Source organism: Castor canadensis, chromosome 7 (assembly GCF_047511655.1).
Source record: "Castor canadensis chromosome 7, mCasCan1.hap1v2, whole genome shotgun sequence".
In the NCBI taxonomy this organism is placed as follows: domain Eukaryota; kingdom Metazoa; phylum Chordata; class Mammalia; order Rodentia; family Castoridae; genus Castor; species Castor canadensis.
Window position 1 is genome coordinate 17,237,930 of NC_133392.1, and position 21,823 is coordinate 17,259,752.

At 47.4% G+C, this 21,823-nt stretch overlaps 2 protein-coding genes across 9 annotated transcripts in view; one reads left to right on the forward strand and one right to left on the reverse strand.

Annotated features, from left to right (window-relative positions):
* Positions 1 to 12,152, forward strand: part of Nrap (nebulin related anchoring protein) — a 68,077-nt gene extending 55,925 nt beyond the window's left edge. For all 7 annotated transcript variants that reach the window (XM_074078271.1, XM_074078269.1, XM_074078270.1 and 4 more), the window contains 7 exons: positions 2,615 to 2,719; positions 3,453 to 3,551; positions 5,039 to 5,143; positions 8,418 to 8,525; positions 9,975 to 10,286; positions 11,179 to 11,310; positions 11,886 to 12,152. In XM_074078271.1, coding sequence (XP_073934372.1) covers positions 2,615 to 2,719; positions 3,453 to 3,551; positions 5,039 to 5,143; positions 8,418 to 8,525; positions 9,975 to 10,286; positions 11,179 to 11,310; positions 11,886 to 11,990 — 966 coding nt within the window. In that variant the 3' untranslated portion in view covers positions 11,991 to 12,152. The remainder of the gene's footprint in view (positions 1 to 2,614; positions 2,720 to 3,452; positions 3,552 to 5,038; positions 5,144 to 8,417; positions 8,526 to 9,974; positions 10,287 to 11,178; positions 11,311 to 11,885) is intronic.
* Habp2 (hyaluronan binding protein 2) overlaps positions 12,104 to 21,823 on the reverse strand; it is a 29,608-nt gene continuing 19,888 nt past the window's right edge. The window contains exons 5-14 of one of the 2 annotated variants that reach the window (XM_074078272.1): positions 21,700 to 21,816; positions 20,840 to 20,959; positions 20,201 to 20,372; positions 19,037 to 19,134; positions 17,743 to 17,998; positions 16,633 to 16,775; positions 15,922 to 16,056; positions 14,347 to 14,492; positions 12,561 to 12,726; positions 12,104 to 12,225 (exon numbers count right to left, since the gene is read on the reverse strand). In XM_074078272.1, coding sequence (XP_073934373.1) covers positions 12,562 to 12,726; positions 14,347 to 14,492; positions 15,922 to 16,056; positions 16,633 to 16,775; positions 17,743 to 17,998; positions 19,037 to 19,134; positions 20,201 to 20,372; positions 20,840 to 20,959; positions 21,700 to 21,816 — 1,352 coding nt within the window. In that variant the 3' untranslated portion in view covers positions 12,104 to 12,225; position 12,561. Of the gene's footprint in view, positions 12,727 to 14,346; positions 14,493 to 15,921; positions 16,057 to 16,632; positions 16,776 to 17,742; positions 17,999 to 19,036; positions 19,135 to 20,200; positions 20,373 to 20,839; positions 20,960 to 21,699; positions 21,817 to 21,823 lie in introns of both variants that reach the window. The other variant, XM_074078273.1, reaches the window with a different exon arrangement.

Below are 21,823 nucleotides of genomic sequence, written 5' to 3' on the forward strand. Positions count from 1 at the left end.
TTACTAGTATTCTCCCATTTTACAGATGCAATGATAAGGTACTTATAATCTAAGCAAATTGCCCCAGGCCACAAGCTGGCAGGGAAATGACTCACTCAAGACCACACAGCTAATGAGAGGTGAGGTGGGGCTGCCAGCTCTGCTCTCTTGACAACTGGTTCAGCCTCTTTCACTTCCCCAGATGGCCAGGTAATGACCCAGGTGTCCTGGTACGTGCTGTTAACCTCTGCCAGTGTGGTTTACCCAGAGCACAGCAGCCCGTGGTGCTTCTGAGAGCCAAACCATCACATGATCACCAAAATTGTTCTGAGGCTAGGAATAAGAACCCTTCCCTTGCAGGACAGTGAGTGTGAGGACAGAATAAGATAATAGCTCTAAAGCAAGCCCCACTAGACACAAGGCAGTGATGATCGTGTTTATTAATAGGCCAAATAGCCTATTTGCAGGCACCTCCCGAACACAGTTGTTTACATCGTTCCTGTGTTCATTAGAACTCAGGGACTGAATGCTTCAGCTAGCTTATCTATGCAGTGCTCCAAAATGAGGGTGCCGGGAAACCTGACATGTGGCTGTGCAGGTGACTTCCAGACCTTAGCATAAGCAAGGGAAAGACCAAGGGGAAGCTAGACTCCATTGGTCAGTTTGAGAAGGCCTAGTCTTATCTTAGAATCATTCTCTGACACCATCTTTGGGTAGCTGACTCCTCTTATCCTCCCCCTTCGCTCTTTTATCATGAAGTCTGGGGCAGGCGTGTTGATTTTAGGGTCTGCGTGAATAGTCAAAGCTGGGCTGGGAGCTGAGATATCAATAGACAGCCCATTTATAAGAGAGTTGGAGGCACACTCAGATCTTTGGGGAACCTGCATCTTGCTTTCTGACTTACCTGCTCTCGCACTGTTCAGCTCAACAAAAGGCAAGTTGAAAGAGCGCTCCCCACTTCATCTCGCTTATGAAAGGAGCAAGGCCTGGTTGTGAAGAGGCCCGTAGGATTATTCTCTCCAACTTAGAAATTTATCCAATTTTCTCTGTTCTTTATCAGAGTCGAAGGCAAAAGCTTTGCCGGTGTAGACTGAAAGATCACGATATAAAAAAGCAATTTTACTGACATGGGGTTTTGAAACCTGCTCCTGAGCCTGAGTGATGTCTCCCCTCACCAGTTGGAAAGCAGAGTCGAATTTGCACAGGGGCATTAACCAGCAGACAGTAGATCAGAAACGGACCCTCTTTGAGGCCAGCTGTGAGAACGCTGTGAATCCTTAAATGAAAGAGAACTAAAAAGGCCGAGAGGCTGATATCCGGAGTGATATTTTGCGTTACAGCACAGCTTATATCTAAATTAGAGAAATACCATCAACTTCGTTTAGATCCAAATTTTAGATTTCCTCAGAGAAGCTTTTTCCACCTTTAAAAATACCTAATTTCCATAAAGAGGAGAAGAAAGGCACATGGGTGACTGTCTCACGGTAGGTAACGTGAAAGAATCAAGCAATCTTAGTAAGATTTGACGTTTTAGGGGGCTCAGAATCAGACCCATTGTCTTAAAGCACTTCTTTCTTTTTTCTCCCAGGAATGGTGCTTCTGAGCTCTTAAAATGAAGAAAGGATAAAGGCTTAGCCCATTCTTGCAATATAAGTAAATCATAATGAGTTACAGTGGGAGGAGGTAAACTGAGGCATGAAAAGATTAAAATGGTCTACTCAGTATTAGCCAGTTGCATCTACATTTGTTTCAGCTTTGAAAGTCCCACTATAATTGACTCTTGCCCCTCCACTGTCACTACCACAGGAACAAAAATCTGACTGGCCCTTGTCCTGGAGTGTTCTCAAGGTGTTTTTTTGTGTTTTTTTTTTTGGTGTTTTTTGTGAGAACAGAGGTGTTGTTATGACCTTTACATGTGACAAAGAGAAACTGAGTCACATTTTGGTAAAATGGTTTTCTCTGAGTCACAGCAGGTTAATCCAGGGCTCACATCCTTTTTATCAACGGAAGGATATATAGAATGTTTCTGTTCAGGTAGATTGTCAATCACCTCACTGGGGAATGAAATAAAGTAATTCTGACAGATGCTTGTATTTGAGCACAGCACACATCTCAGCTCTTTTTCTTTCTTCTTCTTCCTTTTTTTTTTTTGGCAATACTGGGGTTTGAGCTCATAGTCTTGTACTTGCTAGGCAAGCTCTCTACCATTTGATCCATGCCTCCAAGCCCTTTTTGCTTTTAGTTTGTTTTTCAGGTAGGTAGGCCTCCCACTGTTGTCCAGGTCTGAACTCCAGCTGTGATTCTCCTACCTCCACACAACTGAGAGTGTAGGCATGGACCGCTATGCCCAACACTTAGCTCTTTCTTTAAGCAGTTGTCCACAAAAGTCATCAACTTCTGCTTCATATCCTGCTAATTCACGAGTTGGAGTTTCTTGTGTCTTATGCAGGATTCACTAATTCCTGGCAGAATGTGTGAGTTCATATAGCTGAACCTGATGTACAGAATTCAGCCCAAGTGAAGATACTAACTGTGTAACTTTATTACAAAAGCTGTTATAAATTGAGGACCTTTTGAAATTCCCTAATAGTTCTAAACACTGTCCTGATAAAAGCCCATGATTTTCTTCCTGCAGTTTCGCTACAAGTCTGACCTGATGGGCATGAAGGGGACCGGATGGCTGGCACTGAGATCCCCCCAGATGGAGAGTGCAAAGAAGGCTGGAGAACTCATCAGCGAGGTGCCATTAGCCTGTCCTGCCAGAATGACATGGGCCACCTGGAGTTTATTTTAAAGAGAGAACCTGTTTATGGGGTGGAAATCCCAAGAGGGACCCAGAACTGTTGGACAAATAGTAGTTTCCTGGGGCCATTTGCAACCAGATCCTAAAACGGAATGAGATTTCCCTTCAAATGAATTTACTACTAGGGAACACAACTAAACGCATTAGGAGGTTCTCCATAAATACATGACACAGTTAGGATCCACTGGGAGGGGAGGAATCTGTACCTACCCACTGAGTTTATTGGAAGTGCCCAGGGCCCATAGGCTACATTGTTTCAGATGGTGTTAAAAGTTATACAAGGATAATGACATTGACTGACTCCCCACCAGACTGATGGCCTAGAGACCCCTGCCCTGGAATCATCCTGAAAGGGCTCTGCCATCTTCAGTTTTTTAATAACAGGACTTATGTGAACAGGGTCTGGGCAGGGCCCCATTGACACCCAACTCTGCCCTTTACTAATTTCCTTTTGGTGAGAAGCCTCCTCCTTCAAGAGAACAAACACCTGTCCAGCATCTCTGATCATAGAAGGAAGCTTGGGTCTTTCCTGTACTCTTGATTATCAGGTGCTCATCAAGAAGAGAGCTTATCTTCCAGTGGTCCATTTGGTCCCGAGAAGGTAGGGTAAAAATGGATAAAGCATGATGCTTGACTATGTTTTGTGGGAATCTTTGTCTTTCTCTTCTAGACCAAATACCGTAAAAGACCAGACAGTATCAAGTTCACCACTGTGGTTGACTCCCCAGACCTGGTCCACGCCAAGAACAGCTACATGCATTGCAACGAGGTGGGTTCTTTCTCCTCACTCACCCCAGGCATGCGGCAGGGTGCTGCTGCCTTGTGGTCAGTGCTGAGGAGCACAGGCTCTGGGTGGATGAGGGTAAAACCTTCTCTCTGGCCAGTGGCTAATCCCTCTAGCCTCCGTTCTCTTACTTGTAGGAAATGGAGGTTGGGGGATAATGATAGCCACCATTTCGTATGATTAAGTGAATTAACTGCAGATTAAATAAATGAAAGCAAATAAAGCTTTTAGCAAGTACTGTGAGCACAGTAAGTCTCTACAAATGCCCTTATTGTAGTTTAACTCGTAATCATAATGATAATAATGCAAGTATTACTGATGATCCCTCACCAAACACGAGATCAGATACACCTTAATTGCTGAAGGATGGCAATGGAATTAAAAGCTTAATATAACCCAGTTAGAAAAAAAGCAACAGCTCTATTCAAAGCTTCTTTCTGCTTTTGCTCCTTGTATACTTTAGCTCCATCGTCTCTCTCCTGTATTTATTAAAGAATAGGAAGCGATGTGGTTTTCTTTTTTTCCCTGATTGTCAAGGGATTCAACCCACCACCCCATCTTCATGGAGCCTGTTCTCACTGGTTCATGTTTGCAAAGCCCAAATTGGATTTGGAGATTATTGTATTTACCTCTCTAAGAATAGATGAAGACTCCTACACTTCCTAAAATTGTTTGCAATTCTTAAATTGATGCTCCAAAAATAAGCAACCAAAATGAAACTTGAGTTATAAAATTATGTCTTTCTGGAATCTAGGTGAAGTTTGAAAGCCTTAATATTTTAATTCATTAAGGTATTTTGTAGTAAGAAGGATTTATTAGCTGTATGTATTATTATTGCTATTAGTGTTAAACACCAAAGCCTCAAAGGCTGGTGTCTTGGCTTATAAGAGCACGTGCCACAGTCAGGTGCAAAAATCCAGACATCTTAGATTGTATAAAACCCATTGGTGTGATCAACCAGGATGTTGGTTTGTGGTCCAATTGGAGCAGATCTGGGGAATTTTTCTTTTCTTGTCTTTTTTTTTTTTTTTTTTTGGTGGTGGTGGTGATGGTTCTTGGGTTTGAACCCAGGGCCTCATGCTTGCTAGGCAGGTACTTTACCACTTGAGCCATGTCCCCCAGCCCTTTTACACTTTAGTTATTTTTCAGATAGGTCTCACTCTTTTTGTCTGGGTTAGCCTTGGACTGTGATACTCCAGAGGAGCTGGGATTATAGGCACAAGCCACCGTGCCAGGCTTGGCAAGTATTTTTAAGAGTATATTTAAAACCAGCCACTCCCACCTGATCCTGGTCATACAAATACTCTCCTTCCCTACAGGGGGTTAGAAGAATATTTTCCAAGTCAGGGCTGGATTCTGCTCCATCTGGCAGGCAATTGGATGGGAAGGGCAGGAGAGAAAATCAGCTACTTTTCATCTGTGGTTTCAGCAAGTAAAGTTCTACCTTGACCACAAACCTGTCTTACCCACAGCGCCTGTATAGGTCAGGAGATGCAGAGTCTCTGCACAGATACACACTCATCCCCGACCACCCCGAATTCACCCGAGCCCGCCTCAACGCGCTGTACCTGAGTGATGTAAGTGAATTTGTGCTTTATGGGGTGGTATGCCTACTCTTGTCCAACTGTCTGTGCCCAAAGTGACTTTTGTCTGTTAAATTGTTAAGGAGTCTTAGGAAGGAGGATGTGGAAGAGAAATTAGCCTGGACTGAGAGTGGGACAAAAATGCACATGTGACTTTCTGTCACTTCACTCACTGGGGCTCAGTTCCCTAACGGGGATGGGGCTGAGCTAAGCTGAGGTTCCTTTTAGCTCTAAAATTCTGAGTCTGGACATGGCTCCAAAGACCTCAGTCATGTACTGGTCAAAGGAGTGGTTCCTGGGCTCCAGCAGATGTAGGCGCCTGCTCTGTTTATTTCTTAGAACCCTCTCCTTAGCCATTCAGCAGACTGTCACCATAGAGATGGAATGGCACTGTCTAACCCTGCATTCTGCAGTTTGGAAAGGTGCTCCACGGTTGTCCATCCATCCAAATGCAGCTTGCTCCTTTGTGCATGGGACCGTGCCCTCCAACGCTCTGGTTTCCCTGGGATGTGTGACCTTTACGTGCATAACCAAGACACTATTTCCTAAACCCAGGCTTGTTGTTAGCAGGAGTTGGAGGCCCCTGGTTGCAATAGAATAGGCAGCCACATGGCTAGCAAAGCTGTGATCCCTGGATAACAGGTAGACACGCGGCAGAATGAAAAGACACTGTCAGATCGGAACAACACAGGCTGAGTGTGTTGGCCTGGGGCAGCGCACGGCCTCCTAGAGCCTGGCCATTCTTTCCTCCCTGGCCTGCCCATTGTGTCCTGGGGCTCCGTGTGGATTGACAGCTGCTGCCGTTCACCCGAGAGGTGGCTGCCTTGCAGGGGTTGGCGAGAGGCGCCTTCTAGTTAGCGTGTGTATTAGTTTGTTGCATTTGTAAAGCCCCGTGGGATCCCACATGGTGAATGCGCTGGGGCTTTGTAAATATGAGTTATTATGACCATTTGATGCTTTTGAGGGATGAGTGAAGGATAATTTTAGAACAGCAGCTCTGGTGGGCTGACTTCCATCTAGGGAAGCTGGCCTGCCCCCTCAGCAGAGCTGACATACAACATTCAGCTCATTAAAGCCCAAGGATGGGGAGGCCAGGCTTCCACCTGAGGGACTCTTGGAGGCCCACAGCCTTGAAACTGGGATAAAAGTGCTGGTTCATCTGTGTCCCAGCTTAAGGAGGACAGCCACCTCGGGCTGGTGAGAGAAGCATCTTTCCTCTCACAAAGGGGTCCAGCCCACAAAGTCCCAGAGCTGAAATTAGCTGCTGGGGCGCGTGGGTATGGAGAACCCGTGAACCTCATTTGAAAGAGCACTTCTTCGGGGGCGTGTAAAATTCGCACAATTGGATCAAGTGCTCTGTGAGGAGGATGTGGAGGCAAAGTGACCTTCCTGGGCAAAGAAAGCCATTGAGATGTGTAAGGCAGCCGAAATAACTCAAAATCAAATGACTCTAATGTGTGAGGATGAGGACAAAACTGTGCCCACTGTGATCAAGAAGAGGAACACCCAGGGTTCCGACTCAAAGAGCCTGCGGAATCTATAAAGAATCCCAGTGGCAAGGCGAAAACCTCAACAGAATAGAAAACTTGGGGAGGAAGTGATCACAAGCAAGCAAATAGTACACAGGGTGGAGGCACAGGGAGAAAGGGAGCCTGTGCGCTGGGGGCAGCCCCAGTTCTGGCCACTGTCTCTGTGGTGGACCCCAAGTTACTGAGTGGGATAATGGTGGACTTTAAGGTTATGTAAAGTTTGATGTCATTAACCAGCCCAGATCTGGCGTGGAGGTCCTTATCAGGAAGGCACTGTGTCCCCCTTATAGAGTGATGGGGTTTTGTCTTTACTTGCTACTCTAATATCTGTGGGATTACTAACACAGGAAGCAAGATGCTGAGGGGGTTGCTGCCCTGCCATTCTCTGAATGTTCCTCCCTTCTATGTATCTTTCAGTCCCAGCTGCTAAACTCAGTGGTGACCAAGTCAATCTAACCATTTGGCTCTGTCTCTGATCTGTCAGTTAGGTGATGTCCCTAGGGAGAAGTGGGTCTGTATTCCCAGGCTGTGAGCACAGTAAGTGTTTGGCCTGTGACTTGTGGTGCTGAATATTGGAGTTGGAGGTGAGGGTGAAGGTAAAAGTGACAGTGACAGCAGGACCTACAGATGATGACACCCACCCTTCTTGCCCCATTGCTCCATGGTCCCCTCTAATGCCAGTCTCAGTGTGAGAGGGGAAGGAGAAGGGGTACTTGGCTTGTCACCTGACCTACTTCCTTTGCTTAATCCTGCCAAATCCCTGTAGTTCAGAGCACCAGTCTTGACCTCCATTTCCAGGTGACAAAAGTAAGGCTTTTCATGGCCTGATGACCTGCTGTAGCTCACAGAACAAGTGAGCGATGACGCTGTCTGTAGCTGTCACTTTGTCATCTGTTGGCAATGTGGCTGTCCTGCTGTCTCCCTTCTGTGGGGATGAATAAAGGAGAGTGCTCCACTGGGATCTCCCAAGGACTTCTTTCATGGAGCCATTCTCTCATCTTGAAAAAAAAATTGGTTACATGAAGGTACAGAAAATTTTGATGCATCTATCAGTGAGGTGGCCCTACTGGAGGATTAAGAGGACATGATTACAGGCTCCCAGAGGGACATGAGAACAACCTGAAAAGGAAGTAATGAAAGGGAAAGATAGGAAACAAAGGGGTCAGATACCTGGTCAGGTTCTTGACAATACATCGAATTCAGGTGAGAGCTCTTGCCTTTCTGCAAGCCCCTGGGTGCGTGGGAGGTTCAGCATGCACCATCGTGATGGTGTGGGGTGCAGCACCCCAGCTAGGTGGAGAGACCCCCTGGGAGTAATGGAATTAACACACCAAGAGTGTGTTAACACACCCAAGGAGCAGTACTGTTGAACTGTGGGAAGATCTTAGGCTCTGGATCTTTGAGCTCTGGCACCTAGAGCTGCACACCTGGAGAGTGAACACGGAGACAGGAAGGAGGAGGCAGGGTCTCTGAGAACAAGGGTGTGGTAAACGAACTGGACTGGCAACCTGTAGTCCCATAAGAGCAGAGCCTAAAGGTAGGGTTGGGGGCTTGCAGCAGAAGCCCTTCATGGCCACACCTGTGTCAGGCCCAGAGCTGGGGAGTCTCCAAGATGAACAGGGGGCTGTGGGCTGTGCCATCCTGAGAACAAACCATGTTTAGGAACCACTCCTGCTGAGTACACACTCGTAAGCAGTGGAGGTGCTCCCCACTGACTCACATGCTTGTTCCCAATCTAGAAAGTCTACAGAAACTCTTGGGAGCAGAACCGGGCTGGTGGCTACGACTTCAGGCTGGATGCCATCCCGTTCCAGACTGCCCGGGTGTCCAGGGAGATCGCCAGTGATGTAAGACCCCATGCTGTGCCCACAGCTGACAGGTTTCATGCTGGCTCCCCCAGCTTTGCTAAAAAGCACAGCATAGGCCCTGGGACCATCAGATTGTCTTTCTCTCTACACCAAAATGAAACGTGTATTTCCACTGAGAAAGAACACAGATCTTTTCCCTGGGATCTTAGTAAGAGATTTGTTATTTGGGACAATCACAGTCTTACTCTGTCTCTACTTTTTTAGGAGAGTGACTTCTTTATTTTTTTTCAGGTGGTACTGGAGTTTGAACTCAGGGCCTCATGCTTGCCAGGCAGGCACTCTACCAATTGAGCCACTCCCCAGCTCTTTTTGCTTGTTATTTTTCAAATAGGGTCTCACATTTTTTGGCTGGATGGGCCTGGACCTCAATCCTCCTATTTACATCTCCTACATAGCTGGGATGACAGGTGCTCACCACAACACCTGTACTATTGAGATGAGGTCTTGCTAACTTTTTTTCCTAGGCTGGCCTCAAACTGTGATCCTCTTGATATACACCTCCTGATATTACAGGCGTAAGCCACTACATCTGGCTTAGGTGAGGTGCTCTTAAAAGCTGATGGATAAACACTCAGAAGTCAGGGAACATGTGACTGGTTGGTTGATTGGCAGTAAAGGGACTTCTTTTAGCTGAAGTACAGGGTAGAGTAGAAAGCAATGGGACCTTTGCCTCACATTGACTCAAGTTGAAGTCCTGGCTCAGCCACATAAGAATTGGCTATTTGTCTTGGGCAAGTTGCTTAAAGTCTCTGAACTCACATCTTTGAAATAGAGATCTAACACTTGTCTCCTAGGTAGGACTGATGGCTTACAGTAGTATCTGGCACATAGAAGGTGTTCAAAACATGGCAGCCATCATGACAAAAGAAGAGTGTGTTGTTGACTACCCATGACTGCTCCTCAGTGAGCTGAGTACACGAATCAGCAGCTGCCTCTCAGAAGCATCAAAGCATGTGATTGGTGGATTTGTCTCACTGAACAGAGTACAGTCCAATCTGGGCGTTACCAAGTACACCTGTAGGACCACATATTAGTCTTTGATGAATTAGAAATTTAGCAACACAAAATGAAACAGGTCCTTCACCATAAGTGACTGGTTTCTGGAAAGGATTAAAGTCAGAACCAGCACACATCTTCCTGTTGGAGTATGAATTACAGTAGCAGCAATACCAGGAGCTGCCATCAGTGATCATGAAATGGTAGCACACCTGAAGTTCAGCCCTCATCTCATTAAATTCTCTTAACATCCCTGGGGTGGAGATGCATTCTCCCATTTTATCAGATGGGAAAACAGAGGCTCAGAGAGGCTCAGTTACTGGACCAAGGTCACACAGCTGGAATTCAAAGCTTATGCTTCTAACTAGCAGGAAGGCTGGCCCTGGAGGGGAGGTAAGCCACTGTGACCTGCTCTTCTCCTCCCACTTGCAGTTCCGGTACAAAGAGGCCTTTCTGCGAGACCGGGGCCTGCAGATTGGGTATCGCAGCATCAATGATGACCCAAGGATGAAGCATTTCCTCAACGTTGGCAGGCTCCAGAGTGACAATGAATACAAGAAGGATTTTGTCAAGAGTCGGTCCCAGTTTCACAGCCGCCCAGACCAGCCTGGCTTCCTCCAGGCCAAGAGGAGCCAGCAACTGGCCAGCGACGTGCATTACAGGCAGCCCCTGCCCCAGCCCAGCTGCGACCCGGAGCAGCTGGGCCTGAAGCACGCACAGAGAGCCCACCAGCTTCAGAGTGATGTGAGCCACCTTCACACATTCCATGTTACCTTCTGGTCGAGCTGGGCTGAGATAGCATCCAAGACACTTTAGTAGCAGAAGGGATGATGACATCCTGACTTTCGGTCATGCTCTGTGGTAGATACTCTCTTTTTGTGGTACCAGGGCTTGAGCTCAGGGCCTACACCTTGAGCCACTCCATAGGCCTTTTTCTTTGTGTTAGGTTTTTTCAAGATAGGGTCTCACAAACTATTTGCCCAGGCTGGCTTCAAACCATGATCCTCCTGATCTCTGCCTCCTGAATAGTTAGGATCACAGGCGTGAGCCACCAGCGCCTGGCAAGGCAGACACTTTCGAAGCACAGTGCTATGTAGCCCTTACAATCCTGGTACTGCTTCATTTTCAGAGAAGGACCTCAAGACTCAGAAGTTTAGGTAACTCACTCAAGATCACACAGTAAAAAAGTTGTAGGACTGAGGGTGTTCGATGTGAGAGTCTTGAGCACTATGCTGTACTGTTTCCAAGGAGTCTTGACAGTTACCTAACCCAGCTCTTGTACCTGCCCTGGGAAGAAACTGAAGGACACACAAGGGCAGTAACGCCCCTATGGCCACAGACTGAACTAAGGTAGAAGCGCAGACTTGAACCAGGTGACCCCTATCCCATTGCACCCCCATGGCAGCTCCCACGCTTGAACAGGAAGATGTAAGGGATAGCCAGGTGCTGGCCAGGTTCACAGCACACTGGGTCCTTATGCCAGGGAGCTCTTGCCTCAGATGAATTCACTCCCTTTGTCCTGACTTTTTTGACATCGTCCCCCATCTCATGGCTGCCTTTCTAATTCTGTCCACTCACTGGTCAAAGCACCCCATACCCTGCTGACATATTCCTCTTGCTTCCTCCTTTCTCCAAGGTCAAATACAAATCTGACTTGAACCTGACCCGAGGTGTCGGCTGGACCCCGCCTGGCTCCTACAAAGTGGAAATGGCTCGGCGTGCTGCAGAACTGGCCAACTTGAGGGCCCTGGGTCTCCAGGGGGCTTATGTGAGTACCAAGCTGCGAAGCCACTCCGCCTTGCAAGACCACTGCACAGACAAACTCATTGTTGCCTTTCAAAGTTTATTTTTGGCCAAAGGTCATCTGACTCTAAAGAAGTGTGAAACGCAGCTTGAGCAAGGCGCCTAATTTCGTGGGTCTGAGATGACCGGGTGGATGACCTGCAGGTTAAACTTCCTACAGGGTTTTCTCTGAAGTCACAGCCATTAGTTCTGCAGAGGCAAACCTACCGGGGCGACATCAATTCCCGGGCCAGGGCAGCCCAGGCTTGTGCTCACTGCTCGCTCTTTACATGTGCAGAAAGGGTCAGGGACTCTCTGGCTACAACAGTCTGCATTTTGAACCCTACTTTGTTCAGAAGAAAGATGCCACATTGAAATGAGAGATTGGCTTTGCTTCTTTCTCATTCTTGTCTTGAGGTTCTTTTTTCTTGGGCAGGGTAGAGGAGGGGACCAGGAAGGGATGGGTGAGCTTGTTAAATGCACCTGGGGCATGTTAGCAGATCTTGGGGGGAGCAGGAAGGAAGCTGCATTTTAACTCAGGGATATGTTTGATTTCTGTAGAGGGGGCTGGAGGCAGTGGAGACTGGAGATCATCCAAGGGGGGCGGTGAACCCAGACGCCACCGAGATTCTGCACGTCAAAAGGAAGAAGGCTCTGCTGATGTGAGCGAGCAGCCTCCACACCCGTTCTCCAGAGAGAAACCACTTGGATGTGTGCTTGCCAGAGATACACTATTCACAGCTTAGGTCTGGGCAAACTGTAAAAAATGGCACACCAGCCCATCCTAGATCTGCCTTTATTAAATGAACAACTCTGAAAGCAAACAGAGGATGTTGTGGGTTTTGGTCTTCTCTCCAATAGTTGGATGAGTTTGGTTGGTTCTGTTGGGGACTTCAAGAGCCTGGGAGGGGAGTAAAGAATCATTTTATAATCTCAAATTTGCAGATGTCCCCAGGGGAGCCAGTCTCTGTGACACTGATTTTTTGGGAAGTACAATTGTTGAAAAGGAAGCAAACCTAGTATATTTCCCGTTGATTTCATTCTTCATGGGTTCCCCAGGAGGCAGAGAGAGGCTGAGGAAATGGTGCAAAGGTTGGTCCAGCAAGGCCCAGGCTGGGCAGCACTTGTTCTGACCAGAGCATGGACACTGTGCCACATGGCCTCCTGCAGGCTGCCCAGGAGGTCCCCCTTGTCTGGTGCTGAGGAGAAGTGGCTCTGAGGTTCAGAGGACAGTACCTCAGAAGCCAGCCTCCTTTTGGATGGTGGTTTTGATCCAATTCAGGAACTTGGTAACTTGGGTGTAGACCCCTGGCTTCTTCCCACATTCCTGACCCCAGCTCACAATTCCATAGACATAGTAGGTACCGTCCTTCTCACAGGTCAGAGGGCCTCCGGAGTCACCCTAAGGGAAAAGGAGCAGGAAGTCATCCTGTGAACCAGGTTATATTCAGATATGCCCCCATCTCTCTCTCAGGGAACCAGGGATGATGGGATAGAGTTGCCAGCCTCAGAGGGCTTCTCTGGAAAGTGATGACAAGCCTCTTCCTGTCCCTCCATGATGCAAGGCTTAGAGGAGAGAGAAGCTAATACCACCTTCAGTGCCTGAGTCCCACAGGACTTGGTAAAGAAGTCAGGGCTGTGGCCACAGCACTGAGAACAAACCCCTACTTCCTGACTCTCAGCCTATAGGTATTACAACTGCCAGTTCTCAGGGACCCTCACCTTCTTCTCCTGGAACTGTCCATGGAGGTGTTGGGAAGAAGAACAGCAACTGAGAAGCAATGTGGTCCAACCTGGGCTATGGGGTCAGATTTTCTGGGTTCCAAACAAGCTCTACCCCCTGCCAGCTAAGTGACCTGGAGCCTCAGTTTCTTACATTAACTGGATAGCAATACAACTCTCCTCAAGATACCATGACGAATCTTTTCAAAGCACATCGAACAGTGCCTGGTTCATGTTAAGTCCTCCATGGAAGAGGTGAGAGTAAGGACAGACAGGAGAAAGACAGCTTGCAAGCACTACTAATTAGGCACTAAAACTAACAAGTATTTTAAGATGAATTCTCTCTCTTCATCTTAGACTTCAGGGTTGGAGAATCATTTTGGTGATCACTCAAGGTCATATAATACAAGACAGAACCAGGTTTCAAACTCATGACTGTCAGCCTCCAAAGCCTGCAAGTGAAGTCCTGAACAGCTAGAAAATTGAGCAGTGTTACGACTCATCTTCCAGGAGCTCAGAGAAAATCACATTTACCTGCCCTCACCCCTGCTCTGAGCATGGAGATATCTATGGCTCCTTGGGAAGGAAGAGAGGGTCACACCAGAGCCATAGACACTGGACAGAGAAACCTCCATTTCCCACTCCAAAGTGGGCTCAAGGCTGGCAGGTCATTGTTGAGCCCCTTTCAGGGAGGCTCCATCAGGGAGTGAGGATGTGACTGTGGCCATGTTCCAGAACAATTGGGGGATTTATGGGGACAGTAGGCACAAAATCTAAATTGAGGTACTCCTGGGGCCCTGGGAAGGATGTGAGCTCTGCAGAAAGAGGGCCATGGGGAGGGGCAGGAGCCTGAGGTCCCTTAAGCACCAGCTGATGAAGTCACAACCTCCTCCCTCTCCACAGCCTCTGAGTCACCACAGGCCTCAGCAGCTTGAAGCTCCCAAAAGTTGGGACAGTGGAGCAAAGTAGCAAAGGCTTTGGTGTCCCACACACCTGGGTTGTTTACCACTTACTACCCAGCTGCTGTTGACTAAGATAATGCCCCCGGTCCTCTGTAAAATGGTGGTGATGCCCCCCTCCCCCCGCCGTCACTGGTGTTAGGAGAGTTGAATCAGTCAACGCAGGCAACATGACCACTGTGGTTACTGTGCTGAGTCATCCTGGCTTGAACCCTGCTTGTGCTTTAGTTTTGAGGTGGACAGCCTTCTGACTTTGGCTCCCAAGAGCTCTAAGGGGATCTCTATGCCCAGCATGGTATCCTGCCAGCCTTGGTCTTCAAGTGCTGCTTGGGGTCTCTGACCTGGCAGGTGTCTTGTCCAGGCTTCTGAAGGTTTCCTGCACAAATCATACTGTCATCGATCATGTGGTCATAGAGCTGGCGGGAGTTGCACAAAGTGTTGGTGATCAGCTTGACTTTGGCATCTAAGAGCTGGCGAGAGCCTTCCCCTGTAGCATAGAGAAAGAGTCACTACCCTGGGGACCAGAGTGGCACTCACCCCACCAGTAGCAGAAAGGAGAAGGCCACCGGCTCTTAGCTCAGGAAGGGTTTTTCATCTTCCAACATTGGTAGCCCTTCCCCTCAGCCTTTGCCACGCCTGTGCAGACAGGAACAGCTGCATCATCACACTGGGGCAGGGTCATTTCTCCCTCTTCAACTTGACCACGAGGTCTCAGAAGGCCTGTGGCTACCAGAACTGCTGCTATGCAGTAGATTCTGGATGGATGGATGGATGGATGGATGGATGGATAGATGGATGGATGGATGGGCAGATGGGTGAATGGATGGACAGATGGGTGGATAGATGAAGTGCTCTGGTGCATTAAATTATCTACCTCTGAGAGAAGACACCCTCCCTGCCCTTAATGATAATGAAATCAATCAAAAATGTTGATTTTGAAGCTGGGCATGGTGGTGCATACCAGTAATTCCAGCTACTTGGAAGGTGAAGGCAAGAGGATCATGAGTTCAAGGCACAGTTAGCTAGACACTATCAAAACACAAAACACGAACAAAAGGGCTGAGAGAGTGGCTCAAGTGGCACAGCAACTGCCTCACATGCCCAAGGCCCTGGGTTTGATCCCCAGAACCATAAAAAAAATACATCGTGACTTTGAACATACAGTCTTGGAGGACTATTTGTGAAAAACAAAATAGCTAATCTGAGGCCCTGTAAGATTCCCATCCAAGACATGACCACACAGTATTGAGCAGAATAGAGGTGGAAATGTTTAGATGGACTACAGTGAAAACAGCTACAAAAGAAGTTTTCTGGTTGATCTTATATCCAGTTGGCTAGAAATTTCCTTTTCCCAAAGCCTCTGACAAATGTGTATATTGATTGCATTTTACTTTCTTCATGAATACAGACCTGTTGAAAGTGATTCTTTCTATTATTAAGAACAAGATTGGGAGGGACAACAAATATATTTTGAGTATTTGGGAAAGGCTTGAAATACCCTTCTGAATTTCTTTATATTCGAAGATACAATCATGCTGTGATCACAACTGAAAGCCTAGGGATAAGTATGATTATAGACACTGAAACTGAGTTTTCAAGTAGCAAAACTAAGAATCAAATGCAAGTCGGTCTGTTATTTCCAGCCTAACTTAGGGAAGGAGAGGGGTCTTCATAGATACAGAATCAATGCCTGAGAAAGGTCAAGTGTCTAGGGAGGGGGCCAAGACCACTGTGAGATGAGGGAAGTTCCTTGCCAATGGTGATGTTTACCTGGAGCTTGGGTGATGCAGCAGACACTTTCTTTGATAATGTATTTTGAACTTACTTCAACTGCAAGAGGGCAGTTGAGATTGGCCCTTCTTCCTCTGGTTGATGTGGCTTTCTTGAGTCTCAGGAGAATGCATGGTCCAACTCACCTGTTTCTGTCACACCCCAGCCAGAGATGTGGCACTCAGTCCCAGAGGGAAAGGGGTCATCGGGCAAACATACAGTCTTCACATATTTGGATTCCAGGGCACAGTGACCATCGACTGGTTTTAACTTGAGCAAAGCTAGATGGAGAGGGAGAGAGGCAGAAATGAATGTGATGTCATCTCTTGGTTAGAGAAGCAGTTTGCTTGGGAAGTATGCTTTAGAGGAAGGAAAGCTATAGAAGAATGGGCAGGTAAGATTCCATGAGAGAGGAATAAGGCACAAAACCAGCATCCCCTAGCCTAAAAACATCATTGCCTCTTACCTGAGCACCCACAGGGTGTCAGGTGTGTCCATGTGCACATCATGTCACTTAACATTCAGGAAGCTGAGAATCATACAACAGTGTCCTCACTTTATATTAGAGAAAACAGAGGCTCAAGAACGTGTTCTGGCTCCCGGATGATAAGTGGGGCCTCTGGGATTTAGGGTTGAGTGCTTTCCACAATATGGTGTTTCTAGTGTCCCTTCCCCTCAGTTGCAGAGCCTGTGCCCATTTATCCACAACACTAACATACAGTCTTAAGAACTAAGAAGCCCTGGAGTTGTCTACCTTATGGGGTCCTTAAGGGACCAAAATGATCAAGAGCATCTTCCAGAGCCAAACCTCATGTTTCATCAGTGGAGAAGTCACCCATAGCACTAGAGAGACTTGCCAATGTCATTGTGGGGAATCTCGTCTCTTTCATTGTACTGGCTGTACTTGAGTATCTTCTCCACCCTGAAGCTCTGCTCATGGAATTCTGTCTTCTTCAGGTCTTGGTCCCCTAGCACAACTTTTATATGTTTGGCTTTTATGCTGCAAGGGAAAATAAGATGATCAGGAAATTCTGCTCCTGGTGAGCTCTGAGACCTCTGATAAATCCCTTGACCTTTAATAGCCGTGGCATCCTTATCTGTAGTCCTTGTCTGCAGACAGAACTTGCCTGTGGAACTCTGTTACTTGGCTTCCAAGTAAGATAATGTGAGGGAACTTTATTAGTGGAAGCAGACTCCAGGCTTTTCCTGGGAGGCCTCCCATTCTCCCAGGTCTTGCCTAGGGACAGTCATTCAGGTCTTGAAAAATCTGCTGGGGAGCACCTCCTACCATCTCTGAGGAAAGCGTTTAATGACAGGGTAGACCAGAAGACCCTCAAGGGCACCTCCAGATCCCAGGCTTCCCGACTATGAACTTAAGGAATTTGGAGGAAGTGGTGATTCCTTAGCTCCCAGAAGTCACTTGCTTCTCTAAGGCCCACAGTAGGCCTGGCTAAGGACACCTGACTCCAGAGGCACCCTGACGATGACGTCAGATGATGGAGAGGGTTATTTTTCCTTATTTAGAGAAGGATGACGGAGGCTCAGGAAGCAGATAGACCTGAGTTCAATCCCATTCACCCACTTTCTTCCATAGGACTTTAGGCAGGGTGCTATAGGTGCCAAGATCCACGTCCTCTTTACATGAAGGGAGAGACAGTATACCCTGTCCTCCTCAGGTATTTACCAAACACCAGCTATCTACAGGGACTTGCTGCAGGCACTGGGGCACTGTAACAATAAAACAGAGAGAAATCCCTCCCTCCTTTGGCTTGTCTTTCAGTAGCTAGTTTGGAGAGTTAAATGTCATATAATACATGCAACGTCCATGGAAGAGCATTCTAGACATAGTAGCTATTTTCCCCCTGTCTAAAGACACTGCCAAAGCTACTGAGATTCTGCTCCAGTGGGAAGGAAAGAGCCCCTTACACCCCTATCACCCTGGCCCCTTGCTCCCAGTGGCCACCTACTCGGTGCAGTGGGCAGCAGTGAGCACCCAGCAGGGATGGATCAGTGATCCCCCACAGAAGTGTCCTTGGGGCATGGAAATGGTCATTGTCATCGAGGTCTGCAGGGACACCTGCCATGGGTGCTTGCCCGCTGTGCTCTTAAAGCCTCCATAGATCCTCTTGACCTTCCGCTCAGCTGTCTCAGTCCTCCCGCAGGACTCAAACCCCGGGATCTGGATCGGGGGTTCCACAGTGCTTTCCTCTGGATTGACGACGTCTGTGGAACACAAGATCAACCACACAACTCAGCCTCTGCTAGTCCCTCAGAGGGACCTTGCTAGAGGTATGACTCTGAGTCCAGCAGCCGAGCAGGTGTCCAGAGCTGAGAGACTGCCCATAGATGGGCACATAGTTGATATGTGATTGACATTTGTTAACCATCTTGAGTAATATAAAACAAGACCATAGAATGAATGACAAAGATGCTCTTCCTTCTTATTTCAGAGTGTGTCACTCCTAGGATTTACATGTATACATGCAAAGGCATGTGTGTAAATAAGCTACCCGTCAGTGCACACGGACACAGACTGTTTCAATATAGAGGAGGATATCCAGATGAAGTGGGCCAGGCAGATAAGATGTTTGCACGGACAGAAGGGATACAGAGGAGAGAGGTCAATGGCATATGGTATGGCCTTGTTCTGTTACTTGGGGTTTATAAGGAGGGACAGATAGCATGTCATCCCAGAGATTAAGGAGGATTTCCTGGAAGAAGGGGTACTTGAGGTGGTTCTCAAAGAATGGTCAAAAACAGACACAAGCAGGTTTGGAATGGAGTATTACAAACAGAGGCAACCGTAAAAGCAATGGCACAGGTGTGAACTGGTCAGGGAGGGGACAACATTGGCGTGTTGTTCCAGATGTGGGCACAGAAGTGGGCCAGGGAAGACTGGCAGGAAGGCTGTGAGACTGGATGTCAGACTATGTTGCATCCTGAGAGGCCCTGGTGGCCCAATTAATGCTTGCTGTCCGTTGTATACCAGGACACAGTGCCTGGCATAGCAAGCAGTCGAAACCCAGCTGCTGAGTACACTGACACATTATCGGGAAACATGAGTTTGTAGTTGGAAACCTGGTCTGAGCAGAAAAAGGCACCCAGGTCATCTCAGCATCCTGAAGGGTACAGAGGAGGTGTGGGATGAAGATGGTAAAGTAGATGTGGAGGGAGGTCAGGGTGGAGGTATTGGGTACCAGCAGCATCTGTCTGTGGAGTACCACCCCACCACCAGGGACCTTGGAATAGCCACGGGCTCACCTGGGGCTGAGCACACTGAGGCATCACAGTAATCCCACTTCACCCTCTCACTGTTAACTCTAGTAAAGCACCAGGGCTTTTGGTCTCCATCTGGGTTTCTAAAATAAAGAACAAAATGACAGGTCAAGGCTGGAGACCTCAACCTCACTGAAGGACTTTGCAGAACAGCATGTCAAACTCCCGAGCTTCCCCTAGGACCAGTCTCCCTTTGAAGTCTCCAACAAATCTTGGTGTACAGCATGGTCACAGATTCGTGGCAGAATCTTAGAGGAGAATCTCCAGGACCAGGAAGTAGTTGACCAGCCTCACCAGTGAAGCATGTCAAATCAGTCACAGGAAAGGCAGTCAGATCTCTATAGAGGACTTCTCTTCCTCAGGCAAGTAAAATGGGGCAAAAACATGGTGAGAGTTGGGTCTTCTGCCCAAACCTCTGAATTCCAGGCATGGGAATCTCTGAGAAAAGGTGGCAAGGAGCCTCATGAAGACTACAGAGGGAAGCAGCTCAAGGTGAGTGCAGGCAAAAGAGAATTGGTATTCGGTGCAAGGAAAATCCTCTTTTTTGCAGAGCCAGTTTAAAGCCATGCAAAGGACCCATTCTTTATATGTAAATCATTTAAGTCATTAGCCTTGGTTAGACAAGAGCAATGGGAGAAAGTCAAGAGAGTGATCTGGAGGCAGGAGAAAGGGTGGGGACACCCTAGTCACCAGCAAAAACTTGGGAAACCTGAGTATCCTATGACAGAGGGCATAATGGTCACCATGCAAGCCTTTTGATCCTCTGTGTGTGTCCCTTGAAGTTATGTGGGGTCATGTGACTACTTCTGACCAATGAAATATGTGTGGGAGATGATGTGCCACTTCTAGGTTGAGGTAGCTTTTTTTTTTTTTTAATGTTCCATTTTCCAGTGTCTTCTTGCCCTTCCTGGGTATTTGAGAAACTTCAAAGAACTGAATTTCCCACTTTCACCACCCCAATGCACATGTAGTAGCATTAGTTAGAAATATACTTTGATGTATTTGAGATTTGGGCTCTTTTTATTACAGCACCATAACCCACCTATCCTGAGTAGGATAATCTCCCTAGAAAAAAAGCTGATGAGTTTCAATGGCCTGTTTTAAAATCAAGCAACCAAGACTGAGCCTAGGGAAGAAGGTCATTTTTACCTGCAGAAGTTGTGTTCTCCAATCCCGTGGGCCTCAGCATCCTCCATAAACATGTTGTAATTCTCCTGCAAGAGGAGGTGGGAGTTCCAGTAAAGGCATGGGTTCTGGTTGACTGTCCTACTCACTTTGCCTCGGTAAGAGTAACCATCACCAACATAGCAGTCGTCAGGACCTCGGAGAGAGCAGGCAGCCTGTGAGAACTGACCGCTACTGCAGAATGCTCCCAAGAAGGTTTGATGGGTGTGTCAAGGGGTTATAGGATTGGGCCTCCATAGTTATTGCTTTCAGATAGCATCACAAAGTTCCAGAATGTTCCACATTCATCCCAGCTTAAAAACAAAACATATCCTGGCTAGAGAGGTAAGTGGGAACTTAAATCCTTAATTTTAGCTTACAAAAGAACTGGGGTAGGGGAAGCCCAGGTATGCCCAGGTGTGTTTGATTTGCTGTGTCACATTCCAGAATATTGTCTTTACATGGAACCAGAAATACCCTGTGCCCTCATGCTGGAAGGGTGAAACCACTGTAGATCTGGAAAACTTGACTGGAACCACATTCTGACAACAAAACCCAAATAGAAAATTCCAAAGGTCTCACTGTGATCCCGGGTTTCTGAAGAAGTGGGACAGACATCCATACCTATTTCGCAGAGTCTCCCCCTAAACTGGTCGGGACAGGAACAGCTGAACTTGGACCTCCGCTTAGTCCGGGAGCAGGTGCCACCATTCAGGCAAGGGTTTGGCCTGCACACAGTAAGCACTGCAAACAAAAGAAGGAGAGCCAGGAGGGCACTTTAGGAGGCAGTGCAGCCTCCATCTGAGATGATGGAAGTATATCTGGCAGTCTTCTGACATCATCCTTCTACTAAAGATGGACACCAAAGGGGGAAATACAGACCTGCCGGCACTCTAGCGAGTGCACATGTGAACTTTAAGACCATGTGCAAATGTAGATCAAGCAATATGGATGGAGACCATGCAAAAAAAAAAAAAAGAGTCTATGGAGATGGATCACTCAGTAAGGACCCAAGAGCTGCAGGCTGAGCAGAGTGTTTGAGGCCTGTCTGAGTTAGGTTGAAACCTGGTTCTGGCCCTTGAGAGCCATGAGTAAGTTAGTTAACCTCTCTGATTTCAGTTTCTTAATGTGTAAAACTGTTCCTTGCACAGTTTTGGGGATAAGGTGAGAAGAAATGTAAATCTTCTGGGATTTACTCAGTATATACCAATTCCCCAACATGGCCCATTTCACAAACAGATCAGTGCCTGCTTCTGGAGGAAGTGAGTTTTGAGATGGTTCTTTTGGGAGAAGAAGGAACACAGATCAGCCAGTTCCCATTGGGCTCTCCAGAGATAATGCATTTTTTAAAAACTCTAGTTAAAAATGACCAGAATGTCACAGAAACTTCAGACCATCTGAACTTCCACACGGCAAGATGCAGAGACTGCAGGCAGACACTAGGGCAGAGAGAACCTAGCATAGAAGGGGTCTCCTCTACTTACCTCTGGAGCAGTCTGGCCCCGAGTAAGGGTATTTACAGACACAGCGGTAGTAGGGAGGACTCTGGGTAATGAGACATTCACCCCGGCCACATGGGTTGCTCTTGCACTTGTTTTGCACTGTAGG